The following is a 26,619-nucleotide window of genomic DNA, read 5'->3' as shown; positions in this document are numbered from 1 at the left end:
TGGGACTCTGCCAGTTGAAAGAATGTTACAAAAGATAAGATAAAGGGGTTTATCTATGACTGAACTTAATTCCCTTAGGACCCGAGGATGCATGCCATCCGGGCCAGGTGCCTTGTCTATTTTTAATTTATTTAGTCTTGCCTTCACTTCTTTCTGCGTTAAGTATTTAATATTACAGTTAGAAGATTGAGACTCTTCTGCATCTGTAATTTGCAACAGTGCTGTTTCCTTTGTGAAGAGAGAAGCAAAGAAAGCATTTAATAACTCTGCCTTACCTTGGTCATCCACCACTGAGTTCCCACCCTCATCCTTTAGGAGTCCTATACAATCAACCTTTCTTCTTTTTTTTTTTTTTTTTTTTTTTTTTAGAGTTGATGTACTTGTAAAACTTTTTTGGGTTAGATTTGATATCCCTAGCGATTTGATTTTCAGCTTCGATCTTTGCCAGCCTAATTTCTTTTTTACAATTTTTATTGTACTCCTTATAATTGCTTAGTGCAGCCTCGGTCCCCTCCTGTTTTAGGACCTTATAGGCATTCTTTTCCCTCTTCATTTTATCTCTAACCTTTCTATTCGTCCATAGAGGCCTTTTTTTATTCCTAGACATTTTGTTTCCATCTGGGATATACATACTACAATATTGATTGAGAATAAGTTTAAAAGCTTGCCATTTCCCTTCAGTGTCCTCCCCTTGTACATTATCCCAGTTCACCAAACTTCGTGCCTGCCTAAGTTGATTGAACTTTGCTTTTCTAAAATTCATAGTTTTAGTGGTCCCGCTGCCCCGTGGCCTATCAGTCACCAGATCAAACTTTATGTTGTGATCACAGTTTCCCAAATGTTCTTGAACCTGCACATTTTATACATTATCTGGTCTATTAGAAATGATTAGATCCAGTAACGCATTCCCCCTAGTTGGTTCCGTTACCATTTGAGTCAAGTGATTGTCCTGTAGTGCTGCCAGAAATCGTCTGCTTTTACCAGAATGGGTAGCCTCAATACTCCAGTCAATGTCTGGAAAGTTGAAGTCGTCCATAACTATGACCTCATTTTTACTTGCAGCTTTTTCAATCTGCTGTAGTAATCGCAGTTCTGCAGCTTCATGAATATGTGGTGGCCTGTAGCATACCCCAATAAGCAATTGGCAACTTTTATTTCCACCATGAATATTTACCCAAACGGACTCCACATCTTCGCAATCTTCCTCCATCTCATCGTTGAGGACAGCTGTAAAAGAATTCTTAACAAAGAGACAAACCCCTCCACCCTGTTTTCCTGTTCTATCCTTCCTTAACACATTGTATCCCTCTAAATTAGCTATCCAGTCATGGCTTTCATCCATCCAGGTCTCGGTTATTCCCACAATGTCATAGCCTTTGTCATTCAGAATGAACTCTAGTTCGTCTATTTTATTTGAAAGGCTCCGAGCATTGGTTACCATGCACTTTATATTTTTACCACCACATTTACCAATTTTGTTTACATGAAATGGGCTACTTGAAGTTTTACCAACCTCCTTAATCTTTACACTGTCCCCATCCCCAATAATGTTAGGCTCCCACTGTCTTTTTACCTTATCTTGTCTACGTATTGAGACTTTATCCTCGCGCCTCCCCCCAGATCCTAGTTTAAAATCTCCTCCAACCGTTTAGCCATCTTCTCCCCCAATGCAGCTGCACCCTACCCATTGAGGTGCAGCCCATCCCTTCTGTAGAACCTGTAGCCGACTGCAAAGTCTGCCCAGTTCTCCAGGAATATACCGTGGTGTGAAAAACTATTTGCCCCCTTCCTGATTTCTTATTCTTTTGCATGTTTGTCACACTTAAATGTTTCTGCTCATCAAAAAACGTTAACTATTAGTCAAAGATAACATAATTGAACACAAAATGCAGTTTTAAATGATGGTTTTTATTATTTAGTGAGGAAAAAAACTCCAAATCTACATGGCCCTGTGTGAAAAAGTGATTGCCCCCCTTGATAAAAAATAACTTAACTTTGGTTTATCACACCTGAGTTCAATTTCTGTAGTCACCCCCAGGCCTCATTACTGCCACACCTGTTTCAATCAAGAAATGACTTACATAGGAGCTATCTGACACAGAGAAGTAGACCAAAAGCACCTCAAAAGCTAGACATCATGCCAAGATCCAAAGAAATTCAGGAACAAATGAGAACAAAAGTACTGTAATTGAGATCTATCAGCCTGGTAAAGGTTATAAAGCCATTTCTAAAGCTTTGGGACTCCAGCGAACCACAGTGAGAGCCATTATCCACAAATGGCAAAAACATGGAACAGTGATGAACCTTCCCAGGAGTGGCCGGCAGACCAAAATTACCCCAAGAGCGCAGAGAAAACTCATCCGAGAGGCCACAAAAGACCCCAGGACAACATCTAAAGAACTGCAGGCCTCACTTGCCTCAATTAAGGTCAGTGTTCACGACTCCACCATAAGAAAGAGACTGGGCAAAAACGGCCTGAATGGCAGATATCCAAGGCGCAAACCACTTTTAAGCAAAAAGAACATTAAGGCTCGTCTCAATTTTGCTAAAAAAAAACTCTCAATGATTGCCAAGACTTTTGGGAAAATACCTTGTGGACCGACGAGACAAAAGTTGAACTTTTTGGAAGGTGCGTGTCCCGTTACATCTGGCGTAGAAGTAACACAGCATTTCAGCAAAAGAACATCATACCAACAGTAAAATACGGTGGTGGTAGTGTGATGGTCTGGGGTTGTTTTGCTGCTTCAGGACCTGGAAGGCTTGCTGTGATAGATGGAACCATGAATTCTACTGTCTACCAAAATATCCTGAAGGAGAATGTCCGGCCATCTGTTCGTCAACTCAAGCTGAAGCGATCTTGGGTGCTGCAGCAAGACAATGACCCAAAACACACCAGCAAATCCACCTCTGAATGGCTGAAGAAAAACAAAATGAAGACTTTGGAGTGGCCTAGTCAAAGCCCTGACCTGAATCCTATTGAGATATTGTGGCATGACCTTAAAAAGGCGGTTCATGCTAGAAAACCCTCAAATAAAGCTGAATTGCAACAAATCTGCAAAGATGAGTGGGCCAAAATTCCTCCAGAGCGCTGTAAAAGACTTGTTGCAAGTTATCGCAAACGCGTGATTGCAGTTATTGCTGCTAAGGGTGGCCCAACCAGTTATTAGGTTCAGGGGGCTATTTCTTTTTCACACAGGGCTATGTAGGTTTTGAGGTTTTTTTCTCACTAAATAATAAAAACCATCATTTAAAACTGCATTTTGTGTTCAATTATGTTATCTTTGACTAATAGTTAACGGTTTTTGATGAGCAGAAACATTTAAGTGTGACAAACATGCAAAAAAATAAAAAATCAGGAAGGGGGCAAATAGTTTTTCACACCACTGTACATACAATTCATTATATCATAAGTTTCTTTCCGCTTCAGTGTCACTTTAACCTTCCTGGCGGTATGATTCCCGCGGCCTTCGGATGGTTTTTTTAACCTATTTTTTTTTTTTAGCATATAGCTAGCTTAGCGCTAGCTACATGCTTCCCCCCTCCCTGCGGCGTCCCTCCCTACCTTCTGATCACCGCCAGCGTGCTTGCCCATAAGGAAATGCCGTCCTGAACGGGATTTCCTTGAGGGCTTCCCCCGTTGCCATGGCGACGAACGGAGTGACATCATCGACGTCGTGGCGTCACAGGGAGTCCCGATCCACCCCATAGCGCAGGTATGCGGGGGGGGCCTGTATCGCGGCGGGTAGCGGCGGATCGGCAGCGATCGGACCATGCGCAGCTAGAAAAGTGCTAGCTGCGTGTTTGAAAATAAAATTATGCAAATCGGCCCAGCAGGGCCTGAGAAATCCTCCGCGGCGGCTTACCCAGTGTCCAGCACGGGGCTACCGCTAAGAAGGTTAAAGCGGATCCGAGATGAAAAACTAACTATAAGAAGTAACTTGTCTATATATCTTATCTAAAGTTTAGATGGTTTACACAGCACAGCAAAGTTTTAATAGAATATGATTATTTATTTCTGTGGTAAAATGACAGCAGCCATGTTGTTTGTAAACATTACAGAGGCAGGGTTATCTGTATCTTAAGCCATCAGCCTAATCCCCTTTCCTCCTCCCCTCTGCCTCTGAAATCAATGGCTAGTAACACCTCCCCCTCCTCCTGCCCGGACTGAGCTCCCATGAGCCCTTGCTACTGCCAAGGCTCTTTGAAAACCTGTGGGCGTGTTTTTTTTTTAGTTTATATGGAATTAAGAGTATTAAAACAAAAAAGTATTTGGCTTGAGGAATGCCCTATAAACAATAGAAAAGGAACACAATTATGCAATGAGTAAAAGTTCACCTCGGATACACTTTAAGTTTTGGTATTTTATAAGTAAAGGTGAATGAATACATGTTGACATGGCTTTAAATAAATTAGCATGAAGCTAAAGATTTATAAACTTCTTATATCCCACCCATGATGGTAATTTATGCTTCTATAACAATTAATCCTCACAGAAACATCTTTCAAAAAAACCTATAATACTTTAAAAAAATTAATTTGACCTTGAAGCACAAGACAAACATACAGAGAATATTGACAAAACACAGCAGACATCTGGAAGTCCTTTCAGGACTAGGATTCATAATCATATCCTTGTTATAGTTTAAAATAAAGTTTCACACTGGCTATTCACCATATCACTGCACAGAACAACTTAAGTGACAATATTATTTGCAGAAAAACAATTTCTTGCAGTGTTTTGGATTTTTTCTTTTGCACATAAAGCTATCACAACCTTAATTATTAAATGGCTGTTTGGTGGCTAAGAAACTATCCAGACTAAAAGCACTTGGCTGTGTGCACTGCAAAACACTGCCACAAGCTTTGGTGACAACCCCACTGACCGGAATGGTGCAAACCAGACACCACAGTGCACTAATGCATGCAGCAGTACAATATTGCATCACGTCATAATTACACCAGGTTTGCCTTATCACCTATGAGTGATAACCAATGGAGTTGCTGGGAAATCTCTGGAAATGGGTTTATTTAAAAAAAAAAAATAAAAAAATAAACCCTCATTGTGGGTACCTGCATGAGACTCAAATCACACTATCTACCCTTACAGCAATCCCCACCGTGTCAGTACAGCGGATGAGAGTTGCATTCTTTTGTCACAAAGCGGATTTCTTTTTTTATCTAGCCTTGGTTATCACTCATATGCCATCCCAAATGTACATGCTTGGAAAGGGTTTGGTTAATTCAACTTATAGTGTGAATGGGTTCTAGTCTATTATACAGTACATACATACATACACACACACACACAGAACTACTATATATTTGCGCAACTGCTGTGGTGACCTTACGCAATGTGATCCCAGAAGAAGAAGCTTACACAATGTTTGCAAGCATGTTCTGTCTTGTACTTACATTTTCCTGGCATTTAGCATACACTGGTATTGTAAAAGCACGCACCTGAAGCTATTTACTGCTTCTGGATATAAAAGTACAGAATTATCTGAGAGAATATGCCCTTTCTGCAATATTTCCCCAGTGTAACTGAAAAGTACAAGCAGAAGCAATGACAAACTTCAACAGCAGCACTGGGGATTTTAACATACATAATTAAAGTGTCCATTTAAATACTGCTAAGGGAAGGCTCTCACAGTCTGTACTAAACTGATATTTATATTATATATACACATAAAATTATATTATATTATAATAATATATATACAGTGGTGTGAAAAACTATTTGCCCCCTTCCTGATTTTTTTATGCTTTTGCATGTTTGTCACACTTAAATGTTTCTGCTCATCAAACACCGTTAACTATTAGTCAAAGATAACATCAGTGAACACAAAATGCAGTTTTAAATGATATTTTTTATTATTTAGTGAGGAAAAAAACTCAAAACCTACATGGCCCTGTGTGAAAAAGTGATTGCCCCCCTTGTTAAAAAATAACTTAACTGTGGTTTATCACACCTGAGTTCAATTTCTGTGTGATGATTTGCTCAGCTGCCTGTGCAGGCAGGCAGCTTTTTGACCATTGTGTAGGTTTTCATGCTGCAGGACTCTGGAAAGAAGAGCTTCTGTCAGTTTTGCAGCTTGTGCTTGCTGAGGAATTTGCATACATTGTCATGTAAATTGCCTGGCCACATTCATTGGAGGCGTGTACTATAAGTACTATGTGTGTCCCACAATGCTTTGCTGTTCATAAGGATTTCGTCCTATGTAACACTCCTGGTGGGGTGTCAGGCTTACTCTCTGTTTGAAGATCAGCTTAGAGTAATTCCTGAATCTGCGCTAGGCAGGTTTTCCCTAGTGCAGTTAGGATTGTTTATCTGTTTGTTTGTTCTGTTGCCATTGTACTGTCCCAACGGTGGCCGACAGGAAATGGTTCTGATCTCTGTTCTTGGAGTATAGCTGGTGCAGCGGTTGCTACCAGCTATCTCTTCTGATCTGTCTCTTTGGATCGCGCTAGCCACTTTTCGCTAGCGCTGTGGATCCTTCTGTTCTGTCTCCTGGGATCGCGCTAGCCACTTTTCGCTAGCGCTGTGGATCCTTCTGTTCTGTCTCCTTGGATCGCGCTAGCCACTTTTCGCTAGCGCTGTGGATCCTTCTGTTCTGCTACTCTGTACCTGGATCGCGATAGTCACTTTCGCTAGTGCTGTGGATCCTATCTCTCGCTTGTCCCTGTTTTCGTGTGTCTGTCTTGTCTGCTACGCTTGCTGGAGGCTCGGGGGGTAACCGTTAAGCAAGCGTTCGCGTCCTCTGTTTTTTGTTTGTCTGTCGATGGTTAGTTAGGCGTGCTTGTCTCTATTGTGCTTATCACGTGGAGACCGCGCATAACCGCGTGCACTGTTGCGAATGAGTGCGGTGTTCGCGGTTAGCTAGCGTTTGTTATTTTCTGCACCTCCTCATTGTATGATTTGCCGTGCCTTTGCTAACCTCGTATTCTGTTCTGATCTGCCTTGTGTCACGTCTGGCGATCGCACCTCTCGCGATCGCGTTCCTGTTTCATATCTGCTGTTGTGTGTGCACTGTCGCGGGGTGGCGACTAGGTTGGCGCACACACATACAACCTGTCCCTTTGCTAGTCTCATTCGGAATCGCCTCTCTTGCGATTGCGTTCTGCGCTTCGTACAATTCCTGTCTGGCATTTGTGGAGGTACAGAGGATTGGTTCCTCTGCACTCCCCAGCGCCATCTGCCGACAGGAATTTTCCCTCTACGGGTGCGTAGCACCTTTTGCTGGGTGCCTGCAAATATACGCTTGTGGAGGATTTCCGCCGTGTCAGCGCACGCGTTGTGCGCTGATCACGGAGAAAGTTCCACAATAGTTACATTCTGTAGTCACCCCCAGGCCTGATTACTGCCACACCTGTTTCAATCAAGAAATCACTTAAATAGGAGCTATCTGACACAGAAGTAGACCAAAAGCACCTCAAAAGCTAGACATCATGCCAAGATCCAAAGAAATTCAGGAACAAATGAGAACAAAAGTACTGTAATTAAGATCTATCAGTCTGGTAAAGGTTATAAAGCCATTTCTAAAGCTTTGGGACTCCAGCGAACCACAGTGAGAGCCATTATCCACAAATGGCAAAAACATGGAACAGTGATGAACCTTCCCAGGAGTGGCCGGCAGACCAAAATTACCCCAAGAGCGCAGGGAAAACTCATCCGAGAGGCCACAAAAGACCCTAGGACAACATCTAAAGAACTGCAGGCCTCACTTGCCTCAATTAAGGTCAGTGTTCACAACTCCACCATAAGAAAGAGACTGGGCAAAAACGGCATGCATGACAGATATCCAAGGCGCAAACCACTTTTAAGCAAAAAGAACATTAAGGCTCGTCTCAATTTTGCTAAAAAAAAAACATCTCAATGATTGCCAAGACTTGTGGGAAAATACCTTGTGGACCGCCGAGACAAAAGTTGAACTTTTTGGAAGGTGCGTGTCCTGTTAAATCTGTCGTAGAAGTAACACAGCATTTCAGCAAAAGAACATCATTCCAACAGTAAAATATGGTGGTGGTAGTGTGATGGTCTGGGGTTGTTATGCTGCTTCAGGACCTGGAAGGCTTGCTGTGATAGATGGAACCATGAATTCTACTGTCTACCAAAAAATCCTGAAGGAGAATGTCGGGCCATCTGTTCGTCAACTCAAGCTGAAGCGATCTTGGGTGCTGCAGCAGGACAATGACCCAAAACACACCATCAAATCCACCTCTGAATGGCTAAAGAAAAACAAAATGAAGACTTTGGAGTGGCCTAGTCAAAGCCCTGACCTGAATCCTATTGAGATATTGTGGCATGACCTTAAAAAGGCGGTTCATGCTAGAAAACCCTCAAATAAAGCTGAATTACAACAATTCTGCAAAGATGAGTGGGCCACAATTCCTCCAGAGCGCTGTAAAAGACTCGTTGCAAGTTATCGCAAACGCTTGATTGCAGTAATTGCTGCTAAGGGTGGCCCAACCAGTTATTAGGTTCAGGGGGCAATTTCTTTTTCACACAGGGCCATGTAGGTTTTGAGTTTTTTTTCTCACTAAATAATAAAAACCATCATTTAAAACTGCATTTTGTGTTCAATTATGTTATCTTTAACTAATGGTTAACGGTTTTTGATGAACAGAAACATTTAAGTGTGACAAACATGCAAAAGCATAAGAAATCAGGAAGGGGGCAAATAGTTTTTCACGTGTGTGTGTGTGTGTGTGTGTGTGTGTGTGTGTGTGTGTGTGTGTGTGTGTGTGTGTGTGTGTGTGTGTGTGTGTGTGTGTGTGTGTGTGTGTGTGTGTGTGTGTGTGTGTGTGTGTGTGTGTGTGTGTGTGTGTGTGTGTGTGTGTGTGTGTGTGTGTGTGTGTGTGTGTGTGTGTGTGTGTGTGAGTGTGAGTGTGAGTGTGAGTGATCACCCGGCTTTAATGACACCCGGCGTATAAGACGACCCCTGACTTTTCAGATGATTTTCAAGTGTTAAAAAGTAGTCTTATACAACAATCACCCCCCCTGTTATAATGAATACGTGCAGGTGAATGGGAGATGTCACCAGACGCAGAGGAAAAGGTCAGTCCTCACTCTGGCACAGATTTATAGGCCAAGGTTGTTACATATCACACTTGGGAGTTCTCTGTGCGGTTTATGTATTCCCTTTTAAACACTTGCCGAACACCCACTACCAATTGGCGGCGGCAAGGTGGCACCCCCAGGACCGCGTAACGCCGATCGGCGGAGGCACCTGGGGGACCAATTAGCCAGCATTAGGCTCCGCCCACCCGCAATGTCAACCCGTCGGCCAATTAGCAGCGCCGGCGGGTTGTTAACTCCCAATCTGCCGCATAGAAAAAGAGTATAATACACTTTGTAATGTATACAAAGTGTATTATACAGGCTGCATCCTCCCCTGGTGGTCCCAGTGATCGAGGGACCACCAGGGGAGGAGGCAGCTGTGCATGTAAACACACACACACACACACACACACACACACACACACACACACACACACACACATACACACATCCTGTCCCCCTGCCCCCCTGATCGCCCACAGCACCCCTCAGACCACCCCCAATCACCCCCTCAGACCACTGTTTGCACCCAATCACCCCCCAATCACCCATCAATCACCCCGTCACTATCTGGCAACGCTATATTTTAGATTAGGTCCTAAACTGGCCCCTGGGGGCTCCTGATCACCCCCCACACCCTCAGATCCTCCCCAAACCCCCCCCCCCCCCCGTGTACTGTATACATCTATTCTCCCCTGTAATCACCCACTGATCACCTGTCAATCACACCCTGTCACCACCTGTCTTTGCCACCCATCAGATCAGACCGTAACCTGCCCCTTGCGGGCACCCTATCGCTCGCAGACCCCCCCCCCCCTGATCACCTCGCCAGTGCATTGCTTGCATCTATTCTCCCCTCTACCCCTCTAATCACACCCTGATCACCTATCAATCACCCCGTCACCCCCTGTGAATGCTACCCATCAGATCAGACCCAAATCTGCCCCTTGCGGGCACCCAAAAACCCGCCCACACCCTCAGTTCGCCCTCAGACCCCCCCTGAACACCTCCCCAGTGCATTATTTACATCTGTTCTCCCATCTAATCACCTACTGATCACCCCCCGTCACCACTACCCATCAGATCCTCATCTGCCCCTTGCGAGCACCCAATCCCCCACCCACACCCTCAGATCGCCCACAGACCCCCCCTAATCACCTCCCCAGTGCATTGATTGCATCTATTCCCCCCTTCTAATCACACCCTGAGACACCCATCAATCACCTCCTGTCACCACCTAGCACACCTGCCCATCAGATCAGGCCCTAATTTTCCCCGTGTGGGCTCCTGATCACTCGGCCAAACCCTCAGATCCCCCTCAAACCCCCTTCCAATCACCTCCCCAGTGCATTGATTGCATCTATTCTCCCCTCTAATCACCCCCTGAGACACCCATCAATCACCTCCTGTCACCCCCTAGCACTCCTACCCATCAGATCAGGCCCTAAATCTGCCCCCTGTGGGCTTCTGATCACCCGGCCAAACCCTCACCCACCCCACCGCAGTGACAGAATTTTTTTTTGATCACTGCAAAAAACAAACACTGTACAATAACTGTGGCGCTGTAAAGATCAGTTTTGATTTATTTTTTTTTAATCAAAACTCAGTGACCACAGCTTTCTACTTCACAAGTACTCCCTTTTGCTAGGTAGGTGCTCTTTTTCCTGGGTAGTCTCAGAGGAATAGGCCCTAAATTTATCAGTCCACCATGGCAAAAAAGGGGTATTCCGCTGAAGAGGCCGCCGAGATTCTGGCCCAGTGGGGTGAGTGCGATTGGGAAGCCTCATCCAACAAATCATCCAGGTCAGAATACGAACTGGTGAACAGCAGTGGCTCCCTGACTGATAGCAATGACGAGGTTGAGGTCCCAGCTAGAGCCAGGCGTACCACCCCCCATGTCACTGGACCGCAGGATCAGACTCAAGGGCAGCAGAGTGGTGCTAGCGCTGATCTGAGTTTTCTTGGTGAGGCATGCACCAGCGTGTGTAGCATCTCCTGGACCTAGCACCAGTACTACCGTAGACCCTGGTGAAGTGGCGAGCACCAGCATGGTAGTAGAAACTGGTTCGGTGGCACGTGCTTTAAGACCAGAGTTGCAGCCACCAGCAAAACGGGCCAGTACTACCCATGGTCTCCCAGAGGTGCTGGCAAATCCCAATTGGCAATCCCCTGGTTCCGCCGCACCCGTACTGCCCCCTTTCACCACCCAGTCTGGAGTCCAGGTGGAGACAGACAATCTAGGATTGGCCCTAGACTTTTTTCCTGTTCTGCACTGTGGATCTCTACGACTTAATTGTGGCTGAGACCAACCGTTATGCCACACAATACGCAACCGCCAATCCGAGAAGCAGCCATGCCCAGCCTTTTTTTGGTGGAAACCACTCCAAGTTTCCGAACTTAAAAATTTTTGGGGCCTTCTCCTTAACATGAGTCTAGTCAAAAAGAATGTATTGAGGTCTTATGGGTCTACGAACCCAATACATCACATGCCCATGTTCTCTGCTGCCATGTCCAGGTCACGATTTGAGAACATCCTGCGCTTCATGCACTTCTGTGCCAATACAACCTGTCATCTAAGAGGCCACCCTGCTTATGACCGGTTCCACAAAATTCGGCCCCTCATAGACCACCTGTAATCAAAATTTGCAGATGCATATACTCCTGAACAGTCATTTTGAGGCATTTAGTTTCCAGAATACTCCTCACGGTTTTGGGCCCCCCAAAATGCCAGGGCAGTATAGGACCCCACAAGTGACCCCATTTTAGAAAGAAGACACCCCAAGGTATTCCGTTAGGTGTATGATGAGTTCATAGAAGATTTCATTTTTTGTCACAAGTTAGTGGAAAATGACACTGAAAAAAAAAACCAATAAAAATCAATTTCCGCTAACTTGTGACAAAAAAAACATTTTAGGGGCCCGAAACCGTGAGTAGTCTGGAAATCAAATGCCTCAAAATGACCTGTGCAATCCTAAAGGTACTCATAGGACTTTGGGTCCCTTAGCGCACCTAGGCTGCAAAAAAGTATTTATTTTTACACATACCCATGCTGGGTGGGAGAAATATCTCTGTAAATGGACAATTGTGTGAAAAAAAAAATTCTCATTTACAGAGATATTTCTCCCACCCAGCATGGGTACGTGTAAAAATACACCCCAAAACACATTATAATATTTCTCCTGAGTACGGCAATACCACGTGACACTTTTTTGCAGCCTAGGTGTGCTAAGGGGCCCAAAGTCCTATGAGCACCTTTAGGCTTTAACAGGGGTGCTTACAATTTAGCACCCCCCAAAATGCCAGGACAGTAAACACACCCCACAAATGACCCCATTTTGGAAAGTAGATACCCCAAAGTACTCAGAGAGGGGCATGGCGAGTCCGTAAGCAGATTTCAATTTTTTTGTCACAAACTAGCAGAAATGGAAACTTTTTTTTGTTTTGTCACAAAGTGTCATTTTCCGCTAACTTGTGACAAAAAAATAAAATCTTCTATGAACTCACCATGCCTCTTAATGAATACTTTGGGATGTCTTCTTTCCAAAATGGGGCCATTTGGGGGGTATATTATACTATCCTGGAATTCTAGCATCTCATGAAACATGACAGGTGCTCAGAAAAGTCAGAGATGCTTCAAACTGGGGAAATTCACTTTTTGCACCATAGTTTGTAAACGCTATAACTTTTACCCAAACAAAAAAAAATCCGATAAGTGTCTATTATTAAAGACATGTAGCACAATACATTTAGACAAAAATGTATATAGACATTTTACTTTATTTGAAAAATGTCAGCACAGAAAGTTAAAAAAATATTTTTTTTTGTCCAGATTCATGTCTTTTTTGATGAATATAATAAAAACTAAAAAATCACAGCAGCAATCAAATAGCACCAAAAGAAAGCTGTATTAGTGACAAGAAAAGGAGGTAAAATTCATTTATATAGTAGGTTGTATGACCGAGCAATAAAGAGTTAAAGCTGCAGTGGTCTGAATGGAAAAAAAGTGTCTGGTCCTTACAGAGAACCCGAGGTGGGAATCTTAGAATGAAATCTATACACAGAGGCTGGGTCTGGCTATAGTGCCCAGCCTCTGTTGCTATTTGAATCCCCCTTAGTCCCCCCTGCGCTCCGTTCTAGCCCATATATCACAGCTGCGCTGTCGGGCAATGTTTACCTAGCTAATGTCACTCACGCCGCTCCTCCCGCCTCCTGCAGAGCGCCGGTCCCCGCCCGCGTGCCTTCCCTCCAATCAGCGGCGAGGGAAGGGACGCGGGCAGGGACCGGCGCTCTGCAGGAGGCGGGGGAGCGGCGAGTGACACTAGGGAGGTAAATACAGCCCGCTGCGACACACTGCATGTCGACAGCGCGCCTGTAATTTATGGGGGAGAGCGGAGTGCAGGGGGGACTTAGGGGGGATTCAAATAGCAACAGAGGCTGGGCACTATAGCCAGACCCAGCCTCTGTGTATAGATTTCATTCTAAGATCCCCACCTCGGGTTCTCTTTAAGGGGTTTTAAGACTGGTTAAACAATACAAATTGCCAGGCCATCCTGCTGATCTTTCATGTATTAGTAGGCTTTGACTCACACACCCCAAACAAGCATATGCAGTCTAACATCTGATCTGCATGCTAGTTTAGGGCCTATGGCTGAAGGTATTAGAGGCACAGGATAAGCAGGACAGCCAGACAATGCACATTGTTTAACCTCCTTGGCGGTAACCCCGTGTGTGACACGGGGTAAGCCGCCGGAGGGTGCCGCTCAGGCCCTGCTGGGCCGATTTTCATAATTTTTTTTTTGCTGGACGCAGCTAGCACTTTGCTAGCTGCGCCAGCACTCTGATCGCCGCCGGCCCCTGCCCGATCGCCGCTATCTGCTGCGGCGCGGGTCCGTCCCCCCCCCCCAGACCCCAGCGCTGCCTGGCCAATCAGTGCCAGGCAGCGCCGAGGGGTGGCCCGGGACTCCCAATGACGTCCCGACGTCAGTGACGTCGGTGACGTCATCCCGCCCCGTCGCCATGGCGACGGGGGAAGCCCTCCAGGAAATCCCGTTCTATGAACGGGATTTCCTGATCGGAGATCGCCGAAGGCGATCGAAGCGGGCGGGGGGATGCCGCTCAGCAGCGGCTATCATGTAGCGAGCCCTCGGCTCGCTACATGATTAAAAAATTTTTTTTTTTTTTTAAAAACTGCTGCGCTCCCTCCTGGCGGTATTTTTCATACCGCCAAGGAGGTTAAAGGGAAGGTTCAAGCAAAATAAAAAAATGAGTTTCACTTACCTGGGGCTTCTACCAGCCCCATGCAGCCATCCTGTGCCCTCGCAGTCGCTCACTGCTGCTCCATTCCCACCGCTGGCAGCTTGCCGACCTCGGAGGTCGGCAGGGCGCATTGCGTACATTTTTACGCATTCCCGCTAGTGCAGGAACATTAACACATACATTTTTACGCATTACTGGTTCAATGCGTAAATTTTTACGCATTGAACCAGTAATGCGTAAAAATGTATGTGTTAATGTTCCTGCACTAGCGGGAATGCGTAAAAATGTATGCAATGCGTCCCGCCGACCTCCGAGGTCGGCAAGCTGCCAGCGGAGGACTGGAGCAGCAGTGAGTGACTACGAGGGCACAGGATGGCTGCATGGGGCTGATAGAAGCCCCAGGTAAGGGAAACTAATTTTTTTATTTTGCTTGGACATTCCCTTTAAAAAGAAATACATATGACAGTCTCAATATCCCTCAGATTTCATTTGTCCTTTAACCTTTTCGGGACCATGTGAATGAGATCCTACGCCGCACTTGTGGCTGTTCTAGCCTGATGCGGCGTAGGGTCTACGCCGGCCCGCAATTTCCGCTCCCGACGCGATCGTGCGCACCCGGAGGGGGAGATTAAGCTGTCATATGACAGCCGACATCTCCCCCGAGTGATCAGCAGCCATCGCGTATGGCTGCTGATCACACGATCACTACGATCGCCGTCGGATCGTAGTGATCTGTTTGACAGCTGCGGCGGCAGGGGGGGAAAGAAGAGGATCCACTCACCTCCCTGCCGTTCCAGCGACGATCGGCGCCCCCCTCCGCTCTGGCCGGCATCTCCGCTTCATCTGACGTCAGCGCCGGGTCCCGGCTTGATGACGTCATCAAGCCGCGACCCGGAACTGCTCGTCAGACAAAACGGAGATGCCGGCCGGAGAAGAGGGTCCCGTGCGGCTCATCGCTGGAGCCTGGAAGGTAAGTGAAGGCTGCGGGCAGAAGGGGGAGGCACAGGCCACCATGGGGGACACCACTCTAGCCAGCCACACATGGGATCCGGCCGCCTGACCCCCCCCCCCCCAAACGCGCGCACCCCCTTCCCGCGCAAAATGCCTGGTCCTTAAGGGGGGGGTAGGTGGCCGGTTAAAGTAGGGCTTTGCAACCCTGTCCTCAAGTACCACCAACAGTGCTTGTTTTGCAGAAAACCACAAACATTCACAGGTGGGGTAATTAGTGTCTCAGAGCAGAGCCGATTATCTACCTCTGAGGATTTGCACAAAACATGCACTGTTTGTAGTACTTGAGAACAGGGTTAGTAAGTTCTGCTTTAAAGCGGTATTGTCACCATAAAAAAAAAATTTCAACAGCAACTGGTCTGAGTGTATTAACCACCCTGGCGTTCTGATTAAATCGCCAGGGTGGCTGCGGGAGGGTTTTTTTTAAATAAAAAAAAAACTATTTCATGCAGCCAACTGAAAGTTGGCTGCATGAAAGCCCACTAGAGGGCGCTCCGGAGGCGATCTTCCGATCGCCTCCGGCGCCCAGAATAAACAAGGAAGGCCGCAATGAGCGGCCTTCCTTGTTTTGCTTATATCGTCGCCATAGCGACGAGCGGAGTGACGTCATCGACGTCAGCCGACGTCGTGACGTCAGCCGCCTCCGATCCAGCCCTTAGCGCTGGCCGGAACTTTTTGTTCCGGCTACGCTGGGCTCAGGCGGCTGGGGGGACCCTCTTTCGCCGCTGCTCGCGGCGAATCGCCGCAGAGCGGCGGCGATCAGGCAGCACACGCGGCTGGCAAAGTGCCGGCTGCGTGTGCTGCTTTTTATTTCATTAAAATCGGCCCAGCAGGGCCTGAGCGGCAGCCGCTGGCGGTGTTGGACGAGCTGAGCTCGTCCAGACCGCTCAGCTGGTTAAGTGATAAACATGCTAATCCTGCATTCAAAACTTGCAAAAAAATGTCTGCTGTTATGGTTTGGAGTTATCACATACTTTAGGAGCACTGGCCCTAGTGCCAAACAGTGCCTAAGAGTTGAATGCTAGGAGTTCTTTTTATCTGTAATATATTCCTCCTCTTCCATTTATTTCCCTGCCTAGCTGCTTATCAGAAACTCCATCTGATAACTTGTGTTTACAAGCAAGGCTGAGGTGACTTAGTGATTGGAGGAAAAGACAGTGTAGTTCCTAGTGTACACCTCAGTGGGAGTGTCTGAAGACTCTGGGAGGAGGGCAGCTAATGAATACACAATGAGAAAGAGAAGGGAGGGGAAACAAGAGTCAGGGAGGATATGATGTCAGCATTAGCTTGGCAAGATGGCCGCTGCCTAGAAAATGATTTTCTGCTTTTCCATAATAAAATTCACAGGAATCATTACGTGGATAGCACAATACATCTGTTATGTAAGTAGAAGTAGCATTTAACTACTTATATATGTGTTTTTTATTTCTAGGTTAGCATCAGTGTCGCTTGTTCTTTAAAGGTCCTGCCTGCCAAAACCGTGATGCCAGATATCTCAGATGTCCATGCTTTGACACAAAGAGATAGAGATAGATAGATACCTAAAGTGGACCTGAACTCTTGCACAGGACAGAAGGAAAACATAGAAAAATGCACCCTGAATGTATTTAAAGAGTTTAGCTTGTTTAAAGAGAGACTGTATTAAAAAAAAAAAAAAAAGTCCACTGGGGAGTACTTACCTCGGGAGGGGGAAGCCTCAGGGTTCCAATGAGGCTTCCCCATCCCTGTAGCTGCAGGCAATCCAGTGCTGGCTCCCCCGAAGCGTCCCGCAATCCTCCCTCGACAAGCCTGACAAGCGCTGATAAATTTACCTTTCCTGGCTCCAGCGGGGGCGCTGTTGTGGCTCTCAGCATGGAAATAGATGGAAATAGCCGATTCTCCAGCGGGTGGCACTGTTGTGCCTCTCAGCATGGAAATAGACGGAAATAGCCGATTCCAGCTGGATCCACTCTACTGCACGCCTGCGCAGTAGAGTGGACCCAACTGGAATCAGCTATTTCCGTGTTGAGAGCCACAACAGCGCCACCCGCTGGAGCCAGGGAAGGTAAATATATCAAGCCTTGTCAGGTTGTCGAGGGAGGATTGTTGGAGACTTCGGGGGAGCCAGCACTGGATTGCCTGCAGCTACAGGCAATGCCAAGATGGCAGCCGCGATTTTTAAACTGAAATCAAATGAAAACTATTTGGTGTAGAATGGTGATTCAGGCATCAAATTAAAGAGGAGAGCTACAGAAAGGTATGCATCTTTAAGTACTTCGCAGTACTGGTCAGAGTCTTAAAGGCATGCCCATGAGAGGTGCTCAGAGTCCCTTTAAAAGCTTCCTGCTATTCGATGGCGTAAGTTTGCAAGCCTCTTGGGTCAATCCAAACATCCTGGGTCACATCCAAACACAGCTGGGGTTGCTGAAAAATCAGTAATTCAGCAGTTGAGTGTCTGAAAACACCTGCTGACAACCACAATGAAAAATGCTGCTTAATCCTGCACCGACCAACTAGACTAAACCCCCCATTACCCGGCACCAACGGGGATCGGCTGAGGCCGGATAAGTGTTGCTTTGTTGGTAGCTTGAGATTCAATATTAAAAATAGGCCCAGCTAAAAAAATAGTGCTATACCCCACACTGTATACTTACCATAAATTCTGTACTAATGTTAAATTTCATCAATTAAAAACAAATTAGGACAAAGGACAGATTTATCTTAAAGCGGAACTGTAAACTTGTAAAAAACAAACTATTTCACTTATCTGGGGCCCCAAGCGCACAGCAGCTGTCCTGCTCCGCGCCGGTCCTGCACGATCCTCTGTTTTCCCACCGTGGCTAAGTTTTGGTACCGTCGACTTGTAAGTTTACAGTTCCGCTTTAATGTAACAGAGGTTTATTACTGAATAAAGACGTGTAAAAGTAGATTTCTGCATCCTGCAAGGCCAGAATTTTTTTTTCCTGGTTGATTGAGACTTCTGGTTCAATGAGTTCTGGATAATGGGAGTTTTAATGTGATAATGTTAAGATTTAACATGGTTATAATAATAAACTCACCTATTTCTTTAGCTACTGAATATGCCTCTTCCGGTGTCTTTGCAACATAACCTTTGGGTATGGCGATACCAGCTTCTTTAAGAAGGTCCATACTAAGATACTCATGTAGTGATAAGTTTCTGTGCTGCTGTACCTGTAGGCCTTGACCGCCAAATAGACCAGGGAACCCACCGAGAACCTAAATGTAAACAAACATCACATAAATGACAGTAAACAGCAAGATTAGCTTTGCACACATTCTCATGGACCTAGTAAAACAACACTGAGATCCTTGAGTACAGTAACCCACAGGACACAATCGTCTATTACGGTTATGACGTCTATATATAATAAATAAAAATCTTGCACTGAAATGTGGAGGAACATGGATCCAAGCTGCCACAGATCACCTCCTCCGTCCAGCACATGAGTACAGAGGGAGGTGAGGCCCAGGTGAGGAAGGCTACCAGCAGCAGCCACAATGCAAACCAAACTCTGAAGCTGGAGTAGCTAGGAAGGCCTACAAATGGGACTTTCAAAGTGGAGAAACTGGAGTAATGCAATGGTCTCTGACAAAGTAAGATTAAAATACATCATATTTTAGCCACATCTTAATAAAAAAAAAAAAAAGCAACATACAAAATGTGGTAAGTGATTACCAAGTAACATGCAAGTTAAAAGAAATGGAGCATACCAAAGTGTACCCGAGGCAACATGATGAGATAAACGTTTATGTACAGTGCAAAACATTAATAACCAGACCGTTTTTCTTGTTCTATTTTGCTGCCTCAAAGAGTTAATTTCTGGGCATGAAAGTGACAGCTTCTGACTTGTCAGTACCTTATTGGGGAACATAGTAAACATCACTGATAAAGCAAATCACAGCCATAACGTTTTCCTGGCAGAATACAACTGAGAGCAGAGGGAGATAAAATGCCATTGACCTTTTTCTAAGCACTTATTAGGCTTCCACAGAGCATAGGCAACAAAACAGTCAATCTAGGGTAGTGTGTAAATATAAAACAAAACCATGGGATATCTAGAAAAGGTCCTTTTTAGGAGTAGGAGGAGACGTACAATTGTTTCTCTCATCAGTATATTTTCACCTTGGGTTCACTTTAACCTCCTTGCCGGTTATCCCGGAGTAACCTGCGCAGGAGGATTTCTCAGGCCCTGCTGGGCCGATATGCATAATTTTTTTTCCTACTCGCAGCTAGCACTTTGCTAGCTGTGTGTGTTACGCTATCGCCGCCGCTACCCGCCGCGCCTAATCCCCCCCCCCCCCCGGGCCCTGCGCAGCATGGCCAATCAGTGCCCTGGGGTCGCTACAGGATTTTAAAAAAAAAATAAAATTAAAAAAAGTGCTGCGCTGCCCCCTTGCCGGCGGGAATTGGACCAGCAAGGAGGTTAAAGGAGTACCTGCAATGACGTTTGAAATACAACGAACGCAATCCTTATTGTACCTGAAAGTACCGTAGCGTCTGCATTTGTGTCTGCGGCCCACCCCCAGCTCGGCAGTTGCCGACCTAGGGGAGGGACGCAGTAAAAGGTGGGAGTGGCCACAGAGCTCTAAAATTCATCAGAGAGGCTTTGCGTAACAATTGTCATGGGGTTTGTTGACAGGAGGGGTAACCATTTTCTGGCAAACGGGAGCCTATTTTGCTATCCTGTTGGAGATTCCCAGTGGTTAGGGCAGCAAGCTGGAAGAAATTAGAACAAGGGCAGAGGAAGAAAAGTAAATAAACAAATGAAGTACACGAGTGCACTGGGGGGGGGGGTTGGAATCTAGGCAAGGAAAATGTAAAGCTAGGTGCACACCATACAATTTTCTGGCAGATTTACCTGCCAGATCGATTTCCAACATGTCCAATCGGAATTTCGTTCGATTTCTTGATTTACAGATTTTCGTTCAGTTGTATGAAAATCGATAGAAAAAACAGTACACAGCGAACAGGACGATGCTGGCCTGGTTACGCTGGCTTGTATGAAGATCCTTGGTGCAAGCATGTCGCATCACACACACATTGTGAAGCCGCATAAAACCACCAACAACAACTGGGGAGATGGTAAGTGCCATCATCAGTGAACATATAACTACACTGTTGATCCCAAGGGACTCCAAGCAGGACCTGTGCTATGAAAGAGTTTAGAACATTATATGCTGGAGTGCTGATGTGATCAGTTAGAAACACCTGGCTAATATACAGAGCTGGAAGTCCTATATAGAAAGTCCGGATGAACTAAATATTGGTCTATTTGAAATCTTGATAATTCTTTATTGTGGGTTGTAGCTTGTGTCCTGAGCACTGAAGTTGGCTTTTGATGAAAGCACTAGTTTGACACTGGACTATAAGTAAGGGAAACAAACATAATTGTCACACTTAAACATAAGAAGAATCTTGTATGTGTGTGGACTGGTTGCCGCTCGCCTGAGATTGGTCTTGGGGGAAACACGATGACTCCAACTGGGGAATGTTTTTTAAATAGGGCTGAATATTCAGTGCTATCAGTTAGTTACGCAAATATGTTACACAAATCAATAAAGTTGTCATTACCACACTGGATTGAGCTGTTCCATGTACACTGTAATATAGAGTTTTATCTGGATATGGACTGGTTCCCACACATTTTGTGCAGTTTCAATAGCGTCCTTAAAATGTGCTTCACTGAGACTCTGTATATGTGAATACAAAAAATATGACTGGTACACAATGCAAACAGTTAATTTTAGACCTACTGGGAACACCTTTTCTAGCAACTGGCAGGAAAGAATGCACAAAAGAGGGAATCCACATCTGGGAAAAGGGAAGAAAGGGACCCATATAACAGTATTCCTCCCTTTGTTAAAAATAATAAAACCACATCATACTAATGTTCAATTGAAAAAGAGCTTCATGATGGGATGTTGAAGGCGCTATCCTGTTGATTCCAGAAAGAAACATTGCTAATAGTTGTACCCTTTTACCCAATTTATCTGCAAAAAAAAAAAAAAAAACACGATCCAGTGAGGGAGAATTGCCTGACGGACTTGTGTATCAGTCACAATGGCATCAATTCACCAGAGGTTATCAAACTATTTATCACATGGGTCAGTAATTTACCTCATGTGATAACTCAAAATAGCAATTCTCCAGAAATATAGGTTGAAATACAGACATGTCGAAATTCGTGTGATAAATAGTCGGTAGTTATTCGCTATTTTTTCTCAAAATCACAATTCACTAGGGAAAAAAAGGGGTGTGACCATTCGTTATTTTAGATCTACTTATCACCTACCGTAAATGTACCTGGCGATATGTGGTTTTTCACACAGCTGCTGCAGCCTACAGCTAGTTTACTAGCAGCACACAGTAAAAGCTTATACTGTACATATTTCAGGCACCAGAGAGCAGCCCATTTACAATATTAAGCATATTAAGCAATATTAAGCATTTACAATATTAAGTGGATGGGTGAAACGAAGGAGGAATTTGGATATATTTTTCATCGGGAGGGAGTGCGAAAATGTATCCAAATACCTCCTCCGTTTCACCCATCCACTTCATTTTGTAAATGGTTAAAGTGAACCTCCAGACAAAAAATTTACTCAGGAACACTGAAAAGGCTCGGTGTTTATTTAACAGTTTCACAGCATCAGAACTTTTTTTTTTCATACCCAAGCCTAATTTTTAGCTGCTTAGAAGCAAAGCTCCCCCCCAATCAAAGAAAACTGTCCGGGCATTTTTCCCCTGATGCTGTGCAAAGCATGATGGGATTTCTGATGTTGTTGTTCTCATTGCCTAGCAGCTGGGAGGGCTGATCAGGACACAGGACAGTTGGAACTGTGTCTCATGCTCCCTGTCACCTCCTTTCAACCAAAAAGATGGCTGCCTTCATGAAATCACAAACCTTTGCCTGTTCATTTAAAACAGGGTGGGTAAGAGACTATATTACCTATCTATTTTAATTAACATAACTAATTTAACAATGACAGTATGTTTGTTTAGTCTGAAGTTCCTCTTTAATATATTGTTTAATATGCAGAACAGAGGGAGGGATTTGTAATGAAAGGAGAGGGTCAAAAAACAGGTAGGGAAACCCTCTGTGGTCACGTGCTGGTAATAACCGCGTCCTCCTACCCACAATCCTTTACCAGCATCCAGAGCTGCAAAGTTTTGCAGGCAAATCATTAACACCGCATAACTACCGACTCTTTTTTGTTCGGTTTTCGCATCCATATCGCTCCATTATCGCCTGCTACCGTACAATCCTCTAACTATCCTCGCACAGTGGTGAATTGCAAAAAAATTATTAAAATACCGCATGAGGTAAAATACCGACCTTTTATACTTACTAACTCATCTCTGGTGAATTGAGGCCAATGTGTGTGTTGCGAGTCATTAGCTTTGCTTCGTTTCATATTTTAACCCCCTTGGCGTTCTGATTCTTTCTGGATTTTAGGGTCTAAAAGTGGTGCAATTTTTTTGCTCCCCTTCAGACCCTAAAACCTGGAAAAAAAATCATGCTGCCAGGGAAATCTGCAGCAGCCCAGCAATCACTCACCTTCATGGCTCCAGCACTGCAGTTAAGCCTCCATCTTCCAGGTGGCGCTGCAACTCTAAAGTGAACTTGCCGGCTGTCGTCTCACCAGCAGGAAGCAGAGCCCCGGAGGAGAGGAAGAAAACCAGCCGACGTCGGGATCCCCGGGAGGTATGTAGAAATGCTCCCGCTGCGCGCATTGCTTTGTACACAGCCTCCGGCGGCTACCCCGAGCAGAGGTCAGGATTACCGCTCTTAGCTGCGGTTTTTACACCCCGACCCTAGCTCGGGATAACCGCCAAGGTTAAAATACAGAGTGTAGTTTGTAAACTGCTAATATTAGAGAATGACGCAATGTTATATAAAAACAAAAATCTCTATAACTGAAAATAAAAATATGAGAATTTTCTTTGCTACTAATGTTCTACGAATTATTCGTACTACACATACAATTTATTATATCATAAGTTATTTTTGCTTCAATGTCATTTAAAATGCTTATGTCTGCAGTCGGCTGTACTCATGCGTATGTACAAGGCTTTAGAACAGGGGTCTCAAACTCGCAGCCCGCGGGCCATTTGCGGCCCTCGATACAATATTTTGTGACCCTCGCCGGCAAAAGCTTCCTTATAGTTCGCTTCAGTGCTCCCAAGTAATCCGCCGCATCCCCGCCGCTAAACGAGGGCTGCAGAGCCTCCAAATCGCCTGTGGGGCAATGCGCCGGCATTTCCTGGAAGGGGCAGAGCTTTCAGCTTCAGCTCTGCCCCCCCTGACGTCAATCGCCACACAGATCGCCGCCTCTCCCCGCCCCTCTCTGCGAAATTCCTTATGCGGCCCAGCCTCATCCTAACTTTGCCTCCTGCAGCCCCCAGGTAAATTGAGTTTGAGACCCCTGCTTTAGAATGTAAGCTGGAATGGGAAGGTTGTTCTCTCTCCTGTGAGAGTTTTTAATGCTTTGCAATGTGGGTACATATTTTCTACCTCTATGTAACATCAATAAACTGACCTGCTCATTAGTGTGTTACTTTGTGGATTATTGATATCTCATCATTGTTTTGTAACTGTATACATTTTATACTATCTATTGTACAGTGCCACTAAAAGGTGAATGCGTATACAGGTATAAACCAAAATCATAACAGTGTGAATGAACGGTTATTGTTGTAGATACACGGTACACTAACAACTTATGTTTATGTTTGGATTCATTCCAAAACAGGTTGCAAATCTAGTCTCAACTCGCTTAACAGGGATTCCTGCAATAGAACCCATTATAGTAGCTTTCCACTCCAAACCAGTTCAATAAAGCAATAAAAAGTTATAAAATAAGGCAAAACTGTTCTGCTGAAAAAGAAACATACAATTCCGAGCTGCACATTTGGATTTGTACAGTTCGTGATGTAGGACAGCAGCAGCTATCAGTGTGTATAGGTAACAAGGACAACTACTTTAAAAGTTACTTTTTTTTTAAATAACCAGAAAACGTACGTTTTGTATTAACAAATATATTTCAAACCAAAGCATGTTCCAGCTGTCCAGCTATGAAGTGCTCTCAATCTAGAGATTGTAAGCCACAAAGAATGCTCCCAAAAACTAGGAAGGTGGTACAAACTGCTAATAGATAGTGGGGCCTACACAGAAAACTGACAGATTGTGGGACCCAGATTGCTGGCAGATTGGGGGGGGGGGTGCAAATAGGCTACCAGCAGGATTATGGGGCCCACAAAGACTGCTGACATAATAAAGGATGACCACACAAATCACTGGAAGTTTGGGGGTGCCCATATAGACAAGTACATGTAGAGCGCACAAAGACTGTTCACTTGCACCACCTCTTCTTACACCATTAAGTGCTTGGCTGACTGGCTGAGGGGCTGCTCCGACTTCTGGCAGATTCAAGGACTACCACACAGGCTGCTGGAAAATAAAAATGGGGCTCTGTAGAGAAAGCAGAAATAATCAAAGGCACATCATGCAGACCTGCTGGCTGAATGTGTCAGTGTCACACAGAATGCTGAAATATTTCAGGAGGGCCCCACACACAATGCTGGACAAATTCAGGAGGGCGCCATACACAATGCTGGAAGATTTCAGGAGGGCCCCATACACAATGCTGGAAGATTTCAGGAGGGCCCCATACACAATGCTGGAAGATTTCAGGAGGGCCCCATACACAATGCTGGAAGATTTCAGGAGGGCCCCATACACAACGCTGGAAGATTTCAGGAGGGCCCCATACACAACGCTGGAAGATTTCAGGAGGGTCCAATATACAATGCTGGAAGATTTCAGGAGGGCCCCATACACAATGCTGGAAGATTTCAGGAGGGCCCCATACACAACACTGTAAGATTTCAGGAGGGCCCCATACACAACGCTGGAAGATTTCAGGAGGGTCCAATATACAATGCTGGAAGATTTCAGGAGGGCCCCATACACAATGCTGGAAGATTTCAGGAGGGCCCCATACACAACACTGGAAGATTTCAGGAGGGCCCCTGTTACGAAGAGCTGGATGCGGAGACTGTTGACCGCCCCACTGCGTTTATGAACCACCCAAGCGCAGAGTCTAAGTGACCACGGGTCTTCACCCACAACCCCTTGAGGGGGAAGCAGGACCACAACCCCTTGAGGGGGAAGTGGAACTTCGCTGCCTAGTGCCCACCAGGTTGCGCTTAGGTAAATCCCACAGAGGGTTGGAGAACAGATGGTACTGCAGAGGTAGCGAGCAGTAAGACAGGTACAGGAGCAGAAGACAGGAACATAGTCGGGGTCACAAGCCAAGGTCGGGGCAGGCGGATATCAGAGTCGAGGTCACAAGCAGAGATCAGGGCAGGCTGCAGACAAGAAGAGTCAATAACGAGCTGAGGTCAGGACAGGCGGCAATATAAACGTGAGTCAGGAACAGGCTAAGGTCGGCAACAGGTAAACACAAATCAATACAAGGCTCCAGCGGCTACTGGCACCAAGCTGATCAGAAGAAACAGCACTGGCCACCTCCAGCAGCTCACTTAAATACTGAATTCAAAATTGGCGCTGAAAGACGTGCCCTGCGCGTGTGCACGCGTGCGTGCGCGCATGTGCGTACGCATGCGCGCTGGCGCGAACGCTTGTGCGCGTGGCGCAACGGCTCCCAGGAACACGCCCAATTGTCATAACAGACAGAGGATGGTCGCGCGCGTAGATGTGTGTGCACGCGACCGCTGCAGACAGGTATTGTAACATTGCCCCTCCCCCACGGGCAACCTCCGGGTGCCCTTAGGAGCCGGCTTACATGGAAATTTACGGTGAAAATTCTTAATTAACTTAGGAGCATGAATCCCAGTAGCAGGTTCCCACGAATTCTCCTCCACCCCATACCCTTTCCATTTTATCAAATAGAACATTCGACCAGCTTTCATCTTAGAATCTAAAATATCCTCGACTTCAAACTCCTCACAACCATCCACCAGGACCGGTGGCGGAGGAGGAGACTGAGGATTGGAACAATAACCCTGAAAATGCAATTTTAAACAAGATACATGAAAGACTGGATGAACCTTTAAAGTATCAGGTAATACTAGTTCAACAGCCACAGGGTTAATAATCCTCTTAACAGGATAAGGCCCAATAAATCTAGGTCCAAGCTTTCTTGATGGGACCCGCTACCTCAGATTACATGTAGATAACCAAACCAGATCTCCCGGTCTAAACGAAGGAGATTCCCTCCTGGATTTGTCAGCAATCCTCTTCGTTCTAACCTGAGTCTGAGACAGAACGTCA

At 45.5% G+C, this 26,619-nt stretch overlaps 1 protein-coding gene across 5 annotated transcripts in view; it reads right to left on the bottom strand.

Annotated features, from left to right (window-relative positions):
- SUCLA2 (succinate-CoA ligase ADP-forming subunit beta) overlaps positions 1 to 26,619 on the bottom strand; it is a 599,900-nt gene that overhangs the window by 553,182 nt on the left and 20,099 nt on the right. For all 5 annotated transcript variants that reach the window (XR_011026128.1, XR_011026129.1, XM_068267735.1 and 2 more), the window contains exon 2: positions 18,361 to 18,538. Coding sequence is in view for 3 of the 5 variants with exons in the window: in XM_068267735.1 (XP_068123836.1) it covers positions 18,361 to 18,538 (178 nt within the window). In the remaining 2 variants the exon portion in view is untranslated. The remainder of the gene's footprint in view (positions 1 to 18,360; positions 18,539 to 26,619) is intronic.

This window comes from Hyperolius riggenbachi, chromosome 2, assembly GCF_040937935.1.
Source record: "Hyperolius riggenbachi isolate aHypRig1 chromosome 2, aHypRig1.pri, whole genome shotgun sequence".
Lineage (NCBI taxonomy): Eukaryota > Metazoa > Chordata > Amphibia > Anura > Hyperoliidae > Hyperolius > Hyperolius riggenbachi.
This window is presented reverse-complemented; position numbering and strand designations above follow the sequence as displayed.